Below are 19,846 nucleotides of genomic sequence, written 5' to 3' on the forward strand. Positions count from 1 at the left end.
CTAGAGCCAAGCGAACAACAATGTGTTTACAAAGATTTTTTGAGAAAATCTCTTCTTGATGGAATGAAATAATCTATTTTGAGACTTCATCTGGTTGTTCATCATATATACCTGATGCAGTTCAAATGACGGTCCTTCGGTTAAGTCTACGATCAAATCATCCTTCATTGTACCGAATCACCATAATTGTAGTCCAAGTTTCCTTCTTGCTCGACAACATTCATACCAGGAATCATAGAAGAGCCTATTGAACTGCCGATCACATTAGAAGAATGGTAACTTCCATCATGATTATTGTTATTATCCCAACCTTGAAATGACACATGAGGCATAGCAGCATGGTTAAAAGATTCTCTTGGAAGATAAGAGTTTGTTCCAGGTAGTTGTTGCATTGTGCTTGACCAAATACCATTGCACCTTCTGTTTTCAAGTAAAGGGAGAAACTGTGAATTCTGCAATGCTAAATTTTTGTATCCTTCACCTACTTGTTTGTCTTGAGAATTTCCTTCTAACATCAAGGGATTGTTTGTGAAACTGAAATTTGGGAGGTTATTGGTCATGTTTTGGATAGGACTAATAGAGATACCTCTTTGAACATCATTTGGATTGCCGCGAGTTAGGGCCGATTGGAACTTTAGCTGATCATCTGTCAAGTTGTTTAAATTATGTGTCTGACTCGGCTGAAGAGTTCCGGCAGAATGCAATCCATTCATATTCACATTAGTAGGTGTGTTGAATCTACTACTCATAACACCACCAGATGGAAAGGATCTAAAAGGATTGTTATAATGGTTATGAAACTGTGTAGAGCCATTCAATGTATGCAAATGTCCTCCAACTCCACTTCTTAAATAGGATGTATCTGAACCACTAGCTATGGCTGCTGCCATATGATCTTGTTTGTCTTCCGCACAACTAATTCTTTTTAGATAGAGTCTATACTTCTGCAGAAAAATTAAAAAACAGGAAGTTTTCTTGAATGAAAAGACTGATAATTTATGTAGCACCGACACTGAGCATTCTGCATCCAACACTAACACGAATCACCATATGTTGTTAAATTCAATTACTTCATTTATACAAACCATTAGCAGTGTCCATGTGTAAGGCTCGTTACAGGTTTACATGTCTATGTCGATGCTTCGTAACTTCTAAAGGTAAAGCATAAGAGATAAGAAAAAGTACCTGGAGATGGCTGGCCACCTTCTCCCTTGTCAGATTTTCAACATTCATCAGTTCAAGAATCTTCTTCGGTACAGCCTCTGCAAGATAACAACTATCATGAGAAAAACACTTCAGAATCGGAAAAATTCGTAGCATGGCTAAACATTAGTATTTTTAGTAAAGAATATTTGAGGAAGTCTTCAAATAATACATTGGATTGCTATAATCTGCACAAATATTTTGATAAACTGGAAAAAAGGAAAGAAAAAGACGAATATAAGCAATTGATAAAAATTATGCTGACAAGTTTTTGCGCATTGAAGAAAGAGGGAAAACGTACTGTCAACGCCTAATTGATTAACCGCAGCAACAAACTTGCGGTGTAAATCAGCGGACCAAACAGTTCGAGGCTTCTTCTGCGCAGTTTGATCATCATTGTCATAATCATCCTCACTTTCTTCCTCACCATCATCTTCATTCTTATCCTTCCGTTTTCTAGATGGCTTTTCATTTTTATCAGAATTTCCTGTCCCAGCCGAATGTTTCCCATTTCCACTATCAGAATTAGGCGCGTCATGATTGCTTCTTTTGCTAGTTTTCTTCTTCCTGATTACATGCTGCCAAATGATCTGTACCTCTTTCAGTCTAACAGGTTTCACCAGATAATCACACGCACCATGTTCAATTCCTTTCATCACCATCTTTGGATCATCATTCGCAGAAAACACTGAAATCAAACACTTTGCAATCAAAATACTATAATTTGTTATACATGTATCAATAATATAAGATTGAAGGAATTGCATAACTTACTTATGACAGGTAGGTCCATCTCAAGTCCAACAAGCTCAAGGAGCTTAAATCCATCCATGTCTGGCATATGAACATTGCTGATTACTAGGTCAAAATTGCTTTTGTTTTCTCTCAACAAGTTCAACGCCGTTATCGCGTTTTGAGCAGTGGTTACTGAAACAAATTAACAAACCATAACTAAAATAAATATCATTCTGAAAGAGAAAAAAATGATACACTGCATATACAATCAGAATATAAAATCTATAAAATTGAAATCCAAGAAACAACATAAGATCACCAAAGATTAGGCACACAAAGATATTTGAAAAAAATTGCAACTTTAAAAGCGAAATCATGTCCAATCTTTGAAAGAAGCAACAATGTGATCGATCAAATATAATTTAGTCTGAACCTAAACAATATCAAATAAAATTTAAAACTAATCTAATTGATTTCTACAAGCATTGGCTGGAGGACATAATATTGAAAAATATATATTTGATTCAAAATGAACCAACTTTATTGAAAATAATAATCTAGCATATGCATAAATATAGGTATCTCCAAAACATAGCCAAAACCCTAGCTATATATCATTAGATTTGTCACATCAAAAAACAAGATTAAAATCAAGGACCCATCTTTAATATTTCAAAATAAAACAAAAACAACAATAATATGATGTTGATGATGAAGCATACCATGGTATTGACACCTTTGGAGAAGTTTCTCCAAAATCTTGAGACATGTTCTATCATCATCAACCGCAAGAACTCGCATTCCAATAGGAAACTGATCATTCATCTTGAGAAATCAAAGCAAAAAAATAGTGATTTTTAAGGAAGAATTTTCGTTGACAAAGAGAAAAATAATAAGTGATGAATGCAAAGATAGAATGATTGACAAAAGAATGTTATGAAGTATATATACAAAAAAGAAGGTACCATGAAAGTTACTATGGAGAGTGAAACAATGTAAGAGGATTCTGGTGTGAGGATTATGAACCTTCCTTTCTAGTTAAATACTAACCAATGAGAAAAATAATCACAACAAATATTAAGGATGTTTTTATGGTTGTTTCCTTAAATATTATTTTCCAACCAATACTTGTGTTTTTGTTTGAGAAACAATATCTTTCTAATTATGTTTCTTGATTTCTTGATTCTTGCCATAAATGTTTAAAGCTGTAATGTAATTAACAAAGTATTCCAAATATTTTCCACATCACTCTACACGAAATTTACTCTCCCTTTCTTTTACAGCTCACGTAAATTATCTCTCCTTACAGCACACTAAACTTTACTCTCATTGAAATGTACTCTCTCTCTCACATGGTATTTATACCACAATCAAATATTTTTGCTAAATAAGATTTTTTTTTTGTCAGGCGTTCGAACCTCAGACCTTGCATATATTATGCATTGTCCTTATCAACTGAGTTAAGCTCACGGGAATTTTGCTAAATAAGATTAGAGTTAAGATCCTTTCCATTTGTTAAAAATAAATGGATAATGTCATTTAGTGAGAGATAGATACAAAAAAGTATGTAGTGAGTCCTACCACAAAGTGGATTCCACTACTATTAATTATTTAAAAAAAAAATATGTGTATTTATCTCTCCAAATGGAAGGAATGGAGAGACTAATAAATGGAGAAGATCTTGACTCAGAACTAAAATCAAGATACATTTATGTGTCCGACATTGTTCATATATGTCATGACCCAAAATTCTAATTGTGGCCGACGCACGAACTAAAAGCTCGTAGTTCAGCAAACCTCATGACCAAACAATAAATAAATAAATAATTTTTAACCTAACTTTTTGTTCAAAATCATGGTTTACTAAAATTTCGACAGAGAAACAACTGTATTTTCAACATTTCCAAAAGCTTAATCTTCTTTATAAAAATCATTAACATCAGGCATAAATTCAAAGTGATATGATTAGATATTTGTACAATTAAAAATAAAACATCCTAAACTTTCAAAGAGCCACAGATACACCTGGCAAGTTACTACTCATCTGCTTGCCAATCTGAAGAAGAAAAAAATAGAACATGAAGAGGTACAAAGACTTAGTGAGGAGACAACAACCACCGCCAATTAGAAAGGAAGTACACAAGGATACTAACAATTATTCTTCTCGAGTCTAATATCAATTTACAAAACTTTTTTTTTAAGCAAAATGGAAAATATATATAAAATAAAAAACGAGATACAGAGACTGGGGGGACATTGGACCTGACCCGGGTACAACCCAAATGGGAATAAAACAAGATAATACAGACCCGGTAGATCAACCCTAATCAATCCTAACAAAAACCAACACTTCTCAAAGGCGTAACCCAGCGCATCTGCGTATAGACACGAAACCAAGTTACAAAAAGAATGAAGAGTGAAAGTCCGAAGGATAAAAAAGGGTTCATTAAAGGTGAATGGATCGACCGTCAACACGGTATTACGATCCACGTACCGGCAACCCCCTGAACAAACAGCAGGTATAAAAGCTCTTTCGAGCATACAGTCCAATAACAATCATAAAGATTGAAATGGATAATTGGACAATACCGGAGAGCAGGCTACCTAAAAGTCTTGAAACCTGCAGATCTCAACAGACCTAGAATATTCAGAGAATCAAGTTTAGGACCACCAACTCAACCGGTTTCAAAGACAACCCTCACAGGTTTTAAAGGAACAGACCCTTTCGGGTTTACAAAGCCGAATCCACAGCAAAAAGGCCACGTCTAATACCACCTGAAATCTCTGATCTGAAACAAAAACATTAAAACAAACAACAAAACAATACAAGCAGAAACACGATACAAACAGATGACAGAAAACACAACACAGCTGAGCAGACAGCGGCATCCAGCGACCCACCGAGATCTCACACCAAAACCCACGGCAAATCTGAACAGAACCCAGACACAGCAACCGATTCGTGAAGCCAAACAGTCACCAATTCGGATCTGAATTCACAACCACCTTGTTCCGTGCAGACATCGACGATCCATGGACCACGACGGAGGAGGATTAAACAACGGAGTCGACAGTCACCGGAAGGAGAAAACGAGAGAACCCATAGATCGAAAAACCACCACCGTCAGAAACCACCGACGCGGTGGCCGCCGGGAGCAACGAAGGCGAGATGATGCGGATGGCCACCGTCGAACGACGCATCACCTCACTGTTGAAGCTACATCGTGTACGTTTGAGGTTGGATTGAGGGAAGGGAAAGGATGAGTGAGAGGCGGCTGTGTTTGTTTAGAGAGAAGGCAGAGAGATTTTCTTAGAGAGAGAAAAAAAATCGGCCTCTCAAAACTTGTAACCAAGTAAATATCATAGTAAAAAAAAAATTGCAAAAATAAACGATATTTATTCATTCAAATGGATTGAGTACAATATTCATTCATTAAGGTATGGATAAAATAATTGTATCCTCTTACTTAAAACAAAATTATAAAATCTCCATCCACACATATATATATATATATATATATATATATATATATATATATATATATATATATATATATATATATATATATATTGTGTGGGTTTACTAACTTGGACCAACCTAAAAACATGAAGGTTTCGTTGGCAAGTGTGCACCTTTTCATTTTGACAAAAAAATCATTCATCTTAGATGAATGATTTTTTTGTCAAAATGAAAAGGTGCACACTTTGCTAACTTAGACTCAATTCTATTATGAACACATTTCTGTCGCAAATAGATAATTATAAACATTAAACAACCCAAAAAAAATTTGTTAACTTGCACCACTTTGCTAACCCACTTTGAATTTTTTTAATTAATTAAATGTAATTGACAAAAACAGCATTCTATAAAAAACATTTGGAGTAGGAATAATTGGGTTTTTTGTCCAAATAAAAAAGTGCAAGTTTTATAATTTAGGCCTTCATATTTTTTGGTTGGTTTAAGTTTACAAACCCCCAATTTTTTTTTTGTTACGTATGTATTTTAAATTTGAGTGAATTATTTTAGCTTTTTTTTATTACTCAATTATTTTAGCTATCGGATAAAATTAGAACCTCCTCTGCACAAGGAAATACACACTATACATTGAAAATTGCTGTTCACACATTTGAAAAGGCTGGGACACACATGTAAAATACAATTTTGCCCCCTCGGTAGTTAACTGCCGAGGAATTAAACATCCGGCTGCAGTTAACTGCCGAGGAAAACCTCGGCAGTTAACTGCCGAGGAAAAGCAAATTTCAAAAAAAAATCTCCTTCGGCACTTTACTGCCGAGGAGTTGTAAACGCCACACCCTTCTTTCTTCATTGTCTTCTTCACAAATATTTCAATCTCATAGTTTCTTCTCTCCACTTTTCCTTTTTGCAATCTTAATTATTCTTTCTCAATTATAACATAGTATAAAGCTATTAATTTCATAGAGATAGTCATGCACCACTCTGATTTCCTGTGCTGATAACTTTCTCATACCCATTATTTTTCTGAACTTTTTATTCCTTCAATTATCATAGTTCTTTTGAATCAATGCCACACCCTTTTATTTCCTTCATTTTTCTGATGGTTCTCCCATCAGCAATTAACTTGTGTCAATTTTCTGAACAGTTTTCTTCAATTCATTTTCCAATTTATTTGTGTCAATGAATCTAATAGAATTTACAATCTTTAATTTGTGTTGGAGGTGGATTTTGTTGCTCTTCTTCTGTTACCTGTAGCACAGTGCTTGATTTGGAAGAAGATGAAAAGTGAAGTTTGTGGTTGTGAAAGAAAGAAAACAAAAAAAGCAATTGAAGTGGAAGAAGAAGAACACGTTTTGCTTTTCCTCGGTAGTTAACTGCCGAGGTTTTCCTCGGCAGTTAACTGCAGCCGGATGTTTAATTCTTCGGCAGTTAACTGCCGAGGGGGCAAAATCGTATTTTACATGTGTGTCCCAGCTTTCTCAAATGTGTGAACAGCAATTTTCCTATACATTTATTCTTGATTTATTATACAAAATCCCCTCTATTTTTCAAAAATCATATACATTTGGATAGTTGGGTTGGGTTGACACTAGAATACCTTCACGGTCGATTACTTTAGAATCTCTTGGTAGAAAATCTAATGTTCTACTTTGATGATCTAAACTCAATCTCTAGCACATTAAAAATACAAGAGAAACAATAAAAAGGATACCTTCACGAATTTCACCCTTATCATCGAAGACAACGTTTCAATTTGATTTGTTGTCAACAAACAAATCAAATTTAGAAACCAAAAAAAAAAAAGTCAAATTTCTAAAATATAGTTGCATAGAAATCCTAAAAAAATATTTAGTCACGGTTGAACCATGGTTAATTTCTTTTCCTTTCTAAACGACAAAACTAAAAAACACGCTACCGTTCTTGTGAGCTTAACTCAGTTGGTATGGACAATGCATAATATATGCAAAGGTCCAGTGTTTAAACCCGACCACAACAAAAAAAAAACACACTCCAAATTTTAAAATCTGAGGGGAGGCATTTACAAATCACGAAAGATATGTGAGACTGAGAAGTATGGGGGGTGGGAAAAGAATGTCACTGGGAAAGATTGGCTGCTGAGTTGATAGGATGCATCTGAACTACTAGCTAAGGCTGCTTCCATATGGTCTTGTCTGTCTTCCGCACGGCTAATTCTTTGTAGATAGAGTCTATACTTCTGCAGAAAAATTAAAAAACAGTAAGTTTTCTTGAATGAAAAGACAGATAATTTGTGTAGCACCGACGCTGTGCATTCTGCGTCCGACACTAACACGACAAAGACAGATAATTTGTGTAGCACCGACGCTGTGCATTCTGCGTCCGACACTAACACGACATCAACATATGTGATTAAATTCAATTACTTCATTCAATCAAACCATTAACAGTGTCCTTGTGTCAGGCTCATTATAGGTTTACGTGTCTATATCTTCGTAACTTATAACGCTAAAGCATAAAAGTACCTGAAGATGGCTGGCCACCTTTTCCCTTGTCAGATTTTCAACATTCATCAGTTCAAGAATCTTTTTTGGTACAGCCTCTGCAAGTAAGATAACAACTATCATGAGAAAAACACTTCAGAATCGGAAAAATTCATAGCATGGCTAAACATAAGTATTTTTCGGGAAGAATATTTGAGGAAGTCTTCAAATAATACAAAGTAGAATTTTTATTTTTATATCATGATATTAATCTCAACATTGGATCGTTATAATCTGCGCATTGAAGAAAGAGGGAAGAACGTACCGTCAATGCCTAATTGATTGACCGCAACAACAAACTTGCGATGTAAATCAGTGGACCAAACAGTTCGAGGCTTCTTCTGCGCAGTTTGATCATCATTGTCATAATCATCCTCATTTTCTTCCTCACTGTCATCTTCATTCTTATCCTTCCTTTTTCTAGATGGTTTTTCATTCTTATCAGAATTTCCTGTCCCAGCCGAATCTTTCCCATTTCCACTATCAGAATTAGGCGCGTCATGATTGCTTCGTTTGCTAGTTTTCTTCTTCCTGATTACATGCTGCCAAATGATCTGTACCTCTTTTAGTCTAACAGGTTTCACCAGATAATCACACGCACCATGTTCAATTCCTTTCATCACCATCTTTGGATCATCATTCGCAGAAAACACTGAAATCAAACACTTTGCAATCAAAATACTATAATTTGTTATACATGTATCAATAATATAAGATTGAAGGAATTGCATAACTTACTTATGACAGGTAGGTCCATCTCAAGTCCAACAAGCTCAAGAAGCTTAAATCCATCCATGTCTGGCATATGAACATTGCTGATTACTAGGTCAAAATTGCTTTTGTTTTCTCTCAACAAGTTCAACGCCGTTATCGCGTTTTGAGCAGTGGTTACTGAAACAAATTAACAAACCATAACTAAAATTAATATCATTCTCAAAGAGAAAAAAATTATACACTGCATATACAATCAGAACATAAAATCTACGAAATGTTTTGAAATCCAAGAAACAACGTAAGATCACCAAAGATTAGGCACACAAAAGATATTTAAAAAAAATTGCAACTTTAAAAGCAAAATCATGTCCAATCTTTGAAAGAATCGAGAATGTGATCGATCAAATATAATTTAGTCTAAACCTAAACAATATCAAATAAAATTTAAAATTAATCTAATTGATTTCTACAAGCATTGGATGTAGTGTTGAACATAATATTGAAAAATAGATATTTGATTCAAAATGAACCAACTTCATTGAAAATAATAATCTAACATATGCATAAATATATGTATCCAAAACTTAGCCAAAACCCTAGCTATATATCATTAGATTTGTCACATCAAAAAACAAGATTAAAATCAAGGACCAATCTTTAATATTTCAAAATAAAACAAAAACAACAATAATATGATGTTGATGATGAAGCATACCATGGTATTGACACCTTTGGAGAAGTTTCTCCAAAATCTTGAGACATGTTCTATCATCATCAACCGCAAGAACTCGCATTCCAATAGGAAACTGATCATTCATCTTGTGATTTTTAAGGAAGAATTTTCGTTGACAAAGAGAAAAATAACAAATGATGAATGCAAAGATAGAATGATTAAGAAAAGAATGTTGTAAAGTATATATGGAAAAAAGAAGGTACCATGAAAGTTACTATGGAGAGTGAAACAATGTAGAGGATCATGGTGTGAGGATTATGAACCTTCCTTTCTAGTTAAATACTAACCAATGAGAAAAATAATCACAACAAATATTAAGGATGTTTTTATGGTTGTTTCCTTAAATATTATTTTCCAACCAATACTTGTGTTTTTGTTTGAGAAACAATATCTTTCTAATTATGTTTCTTGATTTCTTGATTCTTGCCATAAATGTTTAAAGCTGTAATGTAATTAACAAAGTATTCCAAATATTTTCCACATCACTCTACACGTAATTTACTCTCCCTTTCTTTTACAGCTCACGTAAATTCTCTCTCTTGACAACTCACTAAATTATCTCTCTCATGGTATTTTTTTTTTTGGTCAAACTCTCATGGTATTTATACCACAATCAAATGTTTTTGCTAAATAAGATTAAAATCAAGATGCATTTATATGTGTCCAACATTGTTCATATACGCCACGACCCAAAGTTCTAATTGTGACCGACGCATGAACTAATACCTCATAGTTTAACAAACCTCATGACCAAACGATAAATAAGCAATTTTTAAACCAACTTTTTGATTCAAAATCATGGTTAACTGAAATTTCAAAAGAGTAACATTTGTATTTTCAACGTTTCCAAAAGCTTAATCTTCTTTATAAATCATTAACATCAGACATAAATTCAAAGTGACATGATTAGATATATTTGTACAATTCAAAATAAAATATCCTAAACTTTCAAAGAGTTACAGATACACTAAAATTGAGTGAATTATTTTAGCTTTTTTTTACTACTCAATTATTTTAGCTATCCGATAAAATTGGAATGATACAAATAAGATTAGTATGATCTATGCGCAAGAAAATACACACTTTACATTTATTATTATACAAAATCCCCTCTATTTTTCAAAACTCGTATCCATTGGATGGTTGGGTTGACAACAGAATACCTTCACGGTCGATTACTTTAGAAAATCTAATCTTCAACTTTGATGATCTAAACTCAATCTCTAGCACATTAAAAATACAAGAGAAACAATAAAAAGGATGCCTTCACCAATTTCACCCTTATCATCAAAGACAACGTTTCAATTTGGTTTGTTGTCAACAAACAAATCAAATTCAGAAACCAAAAAAAAAAAAAAAAGTCAAATTTATTTGCCGGAAAATACATGTTTTTGTAATCTTCATTAATTTGCTACTATACTTAATTTAATTTTATATTTTCTTGAATGACAATAACTAAATGTCTCAAAAAAAATAACTAAATGTCATAATTCTTAAAACACAAATGCTTTGTCAAAAAACAAAAACACAAATGTCATAAATTAGACATTTATGATTTAATTATTTTGAGATGATAAGGAAATCATCTTGAAGAAGAAAGTAAATATTCTTTCACGTTATAACCGTGAACTAATTTGCATAAAATTCGTCAAAAAAGGAATGAAATATTTCTTTTACGTGTAAACACCACTAAAACTCACACGCAAAGAAACACGACATTTGACTGACTATATTGATATATATGCTTTAACAAATGGTTTTTCAAACATTACGATAATTTTGAAAATATAATTATTATAGTGTGACATTATGTGAGTCCAAATATTATTCTTGACAATGTGTTAGTGCTCATTACAAAGTATTATTCAACACAAGGAGTGCCGAACCCATGATAAAAATCACATTCAATCAAATAGCAAAAAAGAGAAAAAGAGGACAAAGAGACCTCATTACAAAGTATTTTTCAAGTAAGTTAAAGGATTAAGCGACCACAAGTAGGTAAAAGCAAAATTAAACCAGTAATATTGAAACTTAATTTTGCCAGGAAGTTGTAACGATTCCTCTTGATTGCGAAAAATTTGAGCTTTTATTTCATACCAAATCATCCAAACACGCTAAATATATGAGTTGAAAGTTATTCGGATGTTTTTTGAAAACCCCGCCTAAATTTTCGAATTGAAAGAAATAATCTGCCACATGTTTTGGATGCACTATAGTAAAACCGAGCCAATTAGAGTTAGAGCCCGTTTGTTATAGCTTTTTTAAGAAAAAAATCACTTATTTTTAAAAAATAATCACTTTTAAGAGTATTGTATCCGTTTGTTACAGATTTTAAAAAAAATCAGAATCTAAAAATAATCTAAAAACAGCTTCAAATGAGAAGCTGTTAGAAGCAGCTTAAAATAAAATAGATTTTTTTTAGAGGAGAGAGAAAATATAATTTAAAAGATTGAACTAATTTTGTAACAAAAAAATTCCTTTTATATAGTTGTATCCAAACAAACTAGATTATTTGTTTAAAAAAAATGATTTTTATTACAGTAAACAAACGCAAAATAGATTCTGATTTTTCATATAATCTCTAAAATATAATCTCTAAATTATTTTATATCAAAATCACTTTTATTTTAATCCGTAACAAACGGGCGTTAGTTGATTTTCTAATTGTTCATTATGGTGGCTAGATTTTTTTAGTTGTCGATTTTGAATTTTGTTCGTGGCTAGATTTTTTTAGTTGTCGATTTTAAAATTGGTTTGTGTACAAGTTCATTTTCGGTTTAAATATGTTTTTGGTCCCTATAAATATGCCAACTTTTCGTTTTAGTCCCTCTAAAAAATTTCTTCAACTTTTAGTCCTTCTAAAATTTTCCATCTTCACTTTTGGTCCCTCCTTTAAAGTAAACTCATATGTAGAATTCATATTTTTCAATAAAATTTTGCAGAAAAATTCATAATATTATAAGAATCTCTCCCAAAAAAAATTAGAATTTTTTACCAAAAGATTTATTTAATATGAATTTTTATATTTTTGACGGTTAAAAATTCATATTTAATTTGTGTTTTGTTAAAGAATTCTTTTTTTTTTGGGAAATTCTTTTACAATATTTTACATATTTCTGCACAATTTCATTAAAAAATACAAAAATTAACTTAAAAATAGGGACCAAAATTAGTGATTGAAAATTTTATAAGGACTAAAAGTTGAAGGAAAATTTTAGAGGGACTAAAACGAAAACTTGATATATTTATAGGGACCAAAAACATATTTAACCCTTCATTTTCTAATGCAAATCAAACTATCAAAGGAATTACAAATGGGCAGTGACACAATTTTTCAAATGGTTAAATATGTTTTTGGTCTCTATAAATATACCAACTTTTTGTTTTAGTCCCTCTAAAATTTTCCTTCAACTTTTAGTCCCCCAAAAAATTTCCATCTTCACTTTTGGTCCATCATTTAAAGTAAACTCATATGTAGAATTCATATTTTTGAATAAAATTTTGCATAAAATTTCATAATATTATAAGAATCTCTCCCAAAAAAATTTAGAATTTTTTAACAAAACATGAATTTAATATGAATTTTTATATTTTTGATGATTAAAAATTCATATTAAATTTATGTTTTGTTAAAAAAAAATTGGGAATTTTTTTTACAATATTCTACACATTTCTGCACAATTTCCTTAAAAAATACTAAAATTAACTTAAAAATAGGGACCAAAAGTAGTGATTGAATATTTATAGGGACTAGAAGTTGATGGAAAATTTTAGAGAGATTAAAACGAAAAGTTGGTATATTTATAGGGATCAAAAACATGTTTAACCCTTTTTCAAATAAGTGGTTGGTACGGCAGGCGGTATAGCTCTAAAAGAAATGGGATCTAGACGTTCAAAGTAATTTTAGGACATTGTTGAAGAGTAATAATATTTAGATTTGGACAATGTGTAATGAGAATGGATATTAAAAACATTGAATTAAAGAATGAAATTGCACAAAGAATACACTCTTTATAGTTATCAATCTACAGTTCAAATATTTTACTTCAGAATGTTCACATTCACTTACTTGTGATTTATATACTTGTTCTATGACAATTAAAAAATTTGTTATCTTGCTAACTCAATTCAACAAGTACTCCACATAGTAAACTAATACTAACTAACTTTGAAATTACTAACTTTGCATCAATTGGTGGGCCATATATACTCAATAGTCTCCTCCTCCACACCTTGACACACTGGTCAAGGCGTAGCTCCACATTGATCCTTAATATTTGGTATGTCTAAAGACAACCTGAATGTGTAACCTCTATTCGGCTCATTTTCTTGGGTGTTGCGTGATAACTCTCATGGTAGTGGGATCATGGTGTTCGGTGTCCTATGTTTGGCTTTAATCTCCTCTCATCGGCATGATCCGTTGACAAGGATCTTTTATGCACAGCTCCATCATAGATCATGTCATGTCCCTCATTCCTCGAAAAGATTATTCATGTTTAGAGAAGGCATCATGGGTAATGCACCATTGTCCAGCCCCACTATGTCTTTGACACAATTTTGAGCCTTTATTGACTCATGTTATGATTCAGTGGTCTTGAGAAAGAATCAACCCTCTCGTTTTGCTACTCCAACATCGCTTATTCTTCACTCAACGGAGGGGATTCTCTCTTGATTGATTTATCGCTTATTTTTCAAATTTGGCTAAAAGGATAATAGCAGCTGCGCTTGCGCATGAGCAAAGTCATCATTGCCCCGTAAAGTATGAATTTGGCGGTTATAACCATATTGAGCTTGTGATAGGTCAAATATCATTACTTCTTTTGTTCTCCACTTAATCCAATGGTAACATTAATCTTCTCAACTAATTGAAGCAATTTATCTTCCTAATCACAAAGTCACTGCTTCTTTAAGTATTTTAAAAGATAAGGCCCTTTCTTTCATTTTGTTCCTACTTTTTATTTGTTTTAAACTCGCCTCTAACCCTCAAACCTCATCAAGTCCTTCTCCTAGAACCCATTGAGGATAACCCTAAAACCACAACTTTTGTTCGTAGCACTGATGTAGATGACGTTCAACAAGGTGTGTTTAGATTAGTTTTTTTGTTTGGCTAGGTCATTGACCATTTGCGGTTACTAAACACTTTCTTGGACAATGAAATCTCTTTGATGTACTGGTAATGATATATGTTAATTGATAAGTTCATTTTATTTTATAAGTGACTCATACGTAAGTAAACAGTCGCCTCTTTTATAAATATTGAAAAGTAACCAACAAACAAGATACGAAAAATACATTAAATTGGGTGTCTAATAAAAAGCATTGTTAGACAAATTTATTATGATTCTTAATACTTGTTTTTGAATTACTCACCTCATTCCAATGAACGCAGCCACCGTGTAATTGTTTTTAGTTCATGATAGGGTTTTTCAAAGAGAACTTATTTATTTGAAGTTCTCCCTGATGATGTTGTCATCATCATCATTGAGCATGGTTTCCAACATTGAATCTTTGTTATACTTCGAATAATCTTCACATTCTTCATCGCCCCATTCCAAAAAGTTTGTCGATGCAATCATATTTTCGTACACTCGGTTATTTCTAGGGAAGTTGGAAACAGAAGATTGTCTATATCTACTGACGCTCCTCCCGGTTTATGATCGTCTATTTCAATTGGGCCAGCAACCTCTTCTGTAATAGGTAGGGTAGTTATGACTGGCTTGTTAGCAAGAGCATCTTCTTCGCTGGAGTTTATTGTAAAAGACCTTGAATGGGCAATAAAGTGTACACTTTTTTAAGCCACATGGATTGGTTAGATGGTGTAGACTTGAGACCTAGAAGTGTTCTCATCTCTAAGTTTGAATCCTCTCTATATGCTAACAATTTATGCGTTTGGTTAATTTATAGAGACCATTGCTCTAAATTCATTTGGACCATCTCGAGTGGACGATGCAATTGATTAATAACACTGATATAGAAAACTCCATTAAAAAATATAATACTTCAATTAAGGACTTTTTTTATCAATACAGTATATCTTCATTGTGGTGAATACCCTTAATAGTCAAGCCCCGTCATAGTTATCACTACACCGGCAAAATGGTCCTCACCATGTATTAAAGTTAGCCACCCCTAAACTCCTTTTTTTTAAGTTGGAAAAGTATACTTATTTTATTTGATAAAATGATATTTGTACGGTTATATTGAACAAATTTTGAAACAACTATTTCTCATATTTACATCGTATTCCTACCCTCTCTTTTACTCTTTCTACCGTTTTTTCCCAAAAGTATAGAAACAAAAAATTGTCTAAAAAATAATTGTCCAAATATCATTTCTCTTTTATTTAATGTTTGGTTGCTCTTTTTGTCTAATGGGTTTGAGAAAAATGGATCTATTTTTGAGTTAAAAGGAAATGAGAAGGGAGTAGTTTGGAGACAAAAAGAAGGAAATGAAAATGTAAGGAAGAATAGTGCCCGACCTTGAATGGACAAGTTTATTTCTATCCATAATAAAGAATCCTTCTAATACGGGGAAACTAAAAAAAAAAGTGTATTTGATGAGGATTTAAATAAATTCTTCAAAAAAAATTCATATAGGCTTTTTACAAGTTTTTTATGTTGTAATAATACTCTAAAACTAAAATATTATCAATCCTAAACATTCCATTGTCAATCTCAACAAAGCAATCACTCAAATAAGTTGAGAGACATCTGTTTTATTCCCTCTTATCCTCTCCCCTTGAAATGGATCCTCTCTATAGGGAATCCTCACAATTTTTAAGTGGAGTCCCAACCCAACGTGTTGTTTAGAAGCCCCTCCCTTTACAGTTTTTTTTTTTTTTTTGTGGTGGTCGGGGTTTGAACCACGCACTTTGCATATATTATGTATTGTCCCTACTAACTGAGCTAAGCTTATGAGGACAACCCTTTAGCGGTTCGAGCATATATCAAGAGGCTTGAAGAGCAATCATCCAATTCATTTTGTCACACTCTTAGCCCTAATGCGTACATAATTAGATTTTGGGTTAATTATGTTTCTAGTCCCTATAAAATAGCGACCTTGTATGTTTAGTCCTTACTTAATTTTAATAGCATTTTTAGTCCCTATAAAAAAAATTTACTTATAATTTTAGTCCCTGCTAAAACAAAGTTTGATTAATTATCCTTAAACTCTTAAATTTTTGAACGATTTTTTTGAGACAAGATTAGAACACTATGAAAGGTTCGTTTACTAAAATTTAGAATTTTCAGACATGAAATGAATTAAATATGAATTTTTTAAAACGACAAAAGTTAAAGATAAAAAGTAATAAAATCTGGATGTAGAAATCAAATTTTGCGATAATTTTTTGCGGAGGAACTTTTAGTAATGTTCTAAACATGTCTGCAAAAAATTGTTCAAAAATTTAAGAGTTTAAGCATAAATTAAACAAATTTGAATTGAGTAGGGACTAATACTCAGGGCAAAAAAACAAAATTAGGGACTAAAAATGCTATTAAAATTAAGTAAGGACTAATCTTACAAGGTCGCTATTTTATAGGGACTAGAAACATAATTAACCCTTAGATTTTTCATGTATATTTGCAACTAATACTATTCAAAAATATGATGGTACAATGAATTCAACTACAATAATAACTTTGTATCAATTATAAAGGTCTAGGATTACATGAAATTAAACTCGATATAGTGTCAGTGTCCCCATGCATTTGAAGCTGCAAACAAATACAAAACACAAATATAAGAAGACATCAGGATAACATCTAAAATGACCACGCTACCCTAAGTTGTAAGAAAACCATCAAAATCTTAATTAGAACCAAAAACTTAGATTGCTTTTGAAAAACATCTTTCTTACAATTAAACATTGGTATAAAAATTATGAGTGACATTTTTATATCAATAAGCATCTTTTTTTAGAGGTGTATCAATAATTATCTTAAATCTGTATACTTGATAAAAAAAAAATATATATTTCTTTTTCAAGAAAACAATGATAAAAATAAAATAAAATTGTGACGTCCAATAATATATTTATTTAAAAATCTCACGCCAAATGACTTGCATGTTTTTCAGATATTCCAAACACATTATTTTTGTAAATATAAGCAATAAAATTGAAAAAGAAAAGGTGAACTATTTTCAAAGTACATCATATTTAAGAAATATCAGAATATATATTTTTAAAAAAAATGTATTTATATTTTTGGAATTACAAATAAAAAATAAAGTTGAAAAGAAAACAATGTGAAGTACCTTGTTTTGAGATGGTCCAATCCTTATCCTTCCCAAGGGCCCAAAAGAAATAGCCTTTCAAACCCAAGGACTTAGCGAACCGAACCTTAGCCGTTATTGAAGGCCCGTCATCATACCCGATCCAAGTAGTACCCGCATAAGAATAAAAAGACACGGCATCCTTATCATACACAGCATTAGCACCACTCTCTTTATTAAACTTCAAAATCTCATTATAATTCATACTACCATCCGTGTCAGTTGCAGGTCCCACCGCCTCCGCTCCCACCCCGTTGACATTTGGATCCTTCAGCTCCCACGCCCGTCCATATAAAGCCAAACCCATAACCAACTTTTCAGGTCGAACACCCGATTTGATCCATGAGTGGAGTCCAAAATTGGTACTAATTTCAGACTTCGAGTCATACAAAGCAGCATTAAAGCCAGTATTATTATCCCACGTACCGTGATAATCGAAACACATTGGACTCGCCCAATCTAAGTACTTATTGATAGCTTGAGCCGGATACGATCTCGGACCATGTTTACCAATAAGCCTTATTGTAGAATTGTAGTAAACGGCAGAGGTCAAAAGTAAACGTGGTTTTCTCCTAACCTTGGCTTCAGCAAACAAAGCATTATACCATTCCTCGTACAACAAACCAAGGTTAAACATGTCTTGTTGAGTTTCAGGAAACTCCCAATCCAAGTCAACACCATCAAACCCATATTTTCTTGCCACGTGGATTGTTGAATTTATAAAGATTTCTCTATTTTGTTTTGTGCTAGCAATTTCAGAGAAGAGTGTTGAATTGCTACCACCACCTCCAATTGATAAAAGTGTTTTCACCGGCGGGGAACGGTGGCGGAGTGCTTTGATGAAATTCTGACCCCATTTTTTGCCGGATTTTGTGATTTCAAGTTTGAAGGAAATTGGTTCTGGTTGAATGAAAGCAAGGAAAATGTGAGTGAAGTAGTTTGTGTCAATCAAAGAAGGTGAAAAATCATCACCTGCTGGCCAATATGCTGATCTAACACCATGATTTAAAAATTGGTATTGCGAATTATTAGAAGATGATGATGATGATGATACATTGAAGAAAATGGTCACTAGAAAAACCAAAATTGGTGTTATTATGATTTTTTGGACGGCCATGGTTTATGATCATATATATAAGATATGAATGAATTTGTATGTGCATATATATAGAGAACAAGTGGTTACAAATATTAGTTATTTTATGTGATTGGTGATGTTGGAAATTGGAATATTATGATTGAATTGTTGTGAATTGAACGGTTCAACTATGATGAGGGATAAGTGATGGAGAGAAAAATCAAAGACAAGGGAACAAAAGTTGAACAAGGAATCCAATAATAAAAGTCAAGGGGTCTAGATACTTTAGAATGATAATATGATAATGGTGCACGCACAACAAGGTTTAGTGTCGATGGATTCAAATATTGTTAAAGTTGAAGTTGACATTTAATTCATGATGTTAATTGTTTGTTATATCACCAGAAAATGCCTCCTCCTTTAATTATGTTTAATGGGCAGAACATTACCGTTGGCAAAATAGTAGTCTCACCATTAATCCATAGACACAAAAAAGTAAGTGGTGGGTCCTATCACTAAGTGGATCCCACCATCATTAATTTTTTTGTGTCTATCTCTCTCCAAATTGCAACAAATGGAACAAATCACAAATGGAGAGGATCTTAACCCTGTGTGGGTAAAGATCCTCTCCATTTGTAATTTGTTCCATTTGTTGCAATTTGGAGAGAGATAGACACAAAAAAGTAAGTGGTGGGTCCTATCACTAAGTGGATCCCACCATCATTAATTTTTTTGTGTCTATCTCTCTCCAAATTGCAACAAATGGAACAAATCACAAATGGAGAGGATCTTAACCCCCATTGTGTAGAAAGGTCAATGCCACTTGTAGATTGGAGCATATAGCAACCTTAATTATGTTTTTGTGGTTAGTGCATTTCTTGTGTGACGACTTAACTTACTAGTAAGTCGCAATCCATTTATGGATTCATTCATGGTGTGATATGCACCACATTCACTTGTGATCAATTATTTTGTATTACATGTCACTATAGTCAACCAATTGTCATGTGATTGAGAGCTTTAATGAATGATGACTCGTTTCGTAGAATTTAGATATAAACAACGGTTAAAACATTTGGTTATTCTTTACTTACACTTATATTAGAACTTTA

General features: G+C 32.6%; 1 protein-coding gene, 1 non-coding gene and 1 pseudogene across 2 annotated transcripts; 1 reads left to right on the plus strand and 2 right to left on the minus strand.

Annotated features, from left to right (window-relative positions):
* Window positions 1-9,627, minus strand: LOC146952491 (two-component response regulator ORR24-like; annotated as a pseudogene).
* On the plus strand, window positions 6,362-6,447 carry LOC146952492 (small nucleolar RNA Z221/R21b). The gene has a single exon (XR_015025288.1). It is a non-coding gene; the product is annotated as a small nucleolar RNA Z221/R21b (small nucleolar RNA).
* Window positions 9,628-16,949: 7,322 nt separating the features above from the next.
* On the minus strand, window positions 16,950-19,054 carry LOC146952493 (class V chitinase CHIT5a). The gene is made up of 2 exons (XM_085702497.1): window positions 17,639-19,054; window positions 16,950-17,097 (listed from the first exon to the last, which is right to left on the minus strand). The coding sequence occupies exons 1-2, from the start codon at window positions 18,771-18,773 to the stop codon at window positions 17,075-17,077; spliced, it is 1,158 nt and encodes a 385-aa protein (XP_085558623.1). The 5' UTR covers window positions 18,774-19,054; the 3' UTR covers window positions 16,950-17,074.
* Window positions 19,055-19,846: the final 792 nt, after the last annotated feature.

The sequence above is a fragment of the Medicago sativa genome, chromosome 1, assembly GCF_051527215.1.
Source record: "Medicago sativa cultivar Bolivia chromosome 1, Bolivia_mono, whole genome shotgun sequence".
Classification (NCBI taxonomy): Eukaryota; Viridiplantae; Streptophyta; class Magnoliopsida; order Fabales; family Fabaceae; genus Medicago; species Medicago sativa.

Bases quoted from the DNA above. Each gene is read 5' to 3' on its own strand.
- LOC146952493 (XM_085702497.1), bottom strand. From the start codon at position 18,773: ATGGCCGTCCAAAAAATCATAATAACACCAATTTTGGTTTTTCTAGTG. The intron at 17,098-17,638 runs GTACTTCACATT...ATTTGTTTGCAG, and splicing joins TTGGACCATCTCAAAACAAG to CTTCAAATGCATGGGGACAC.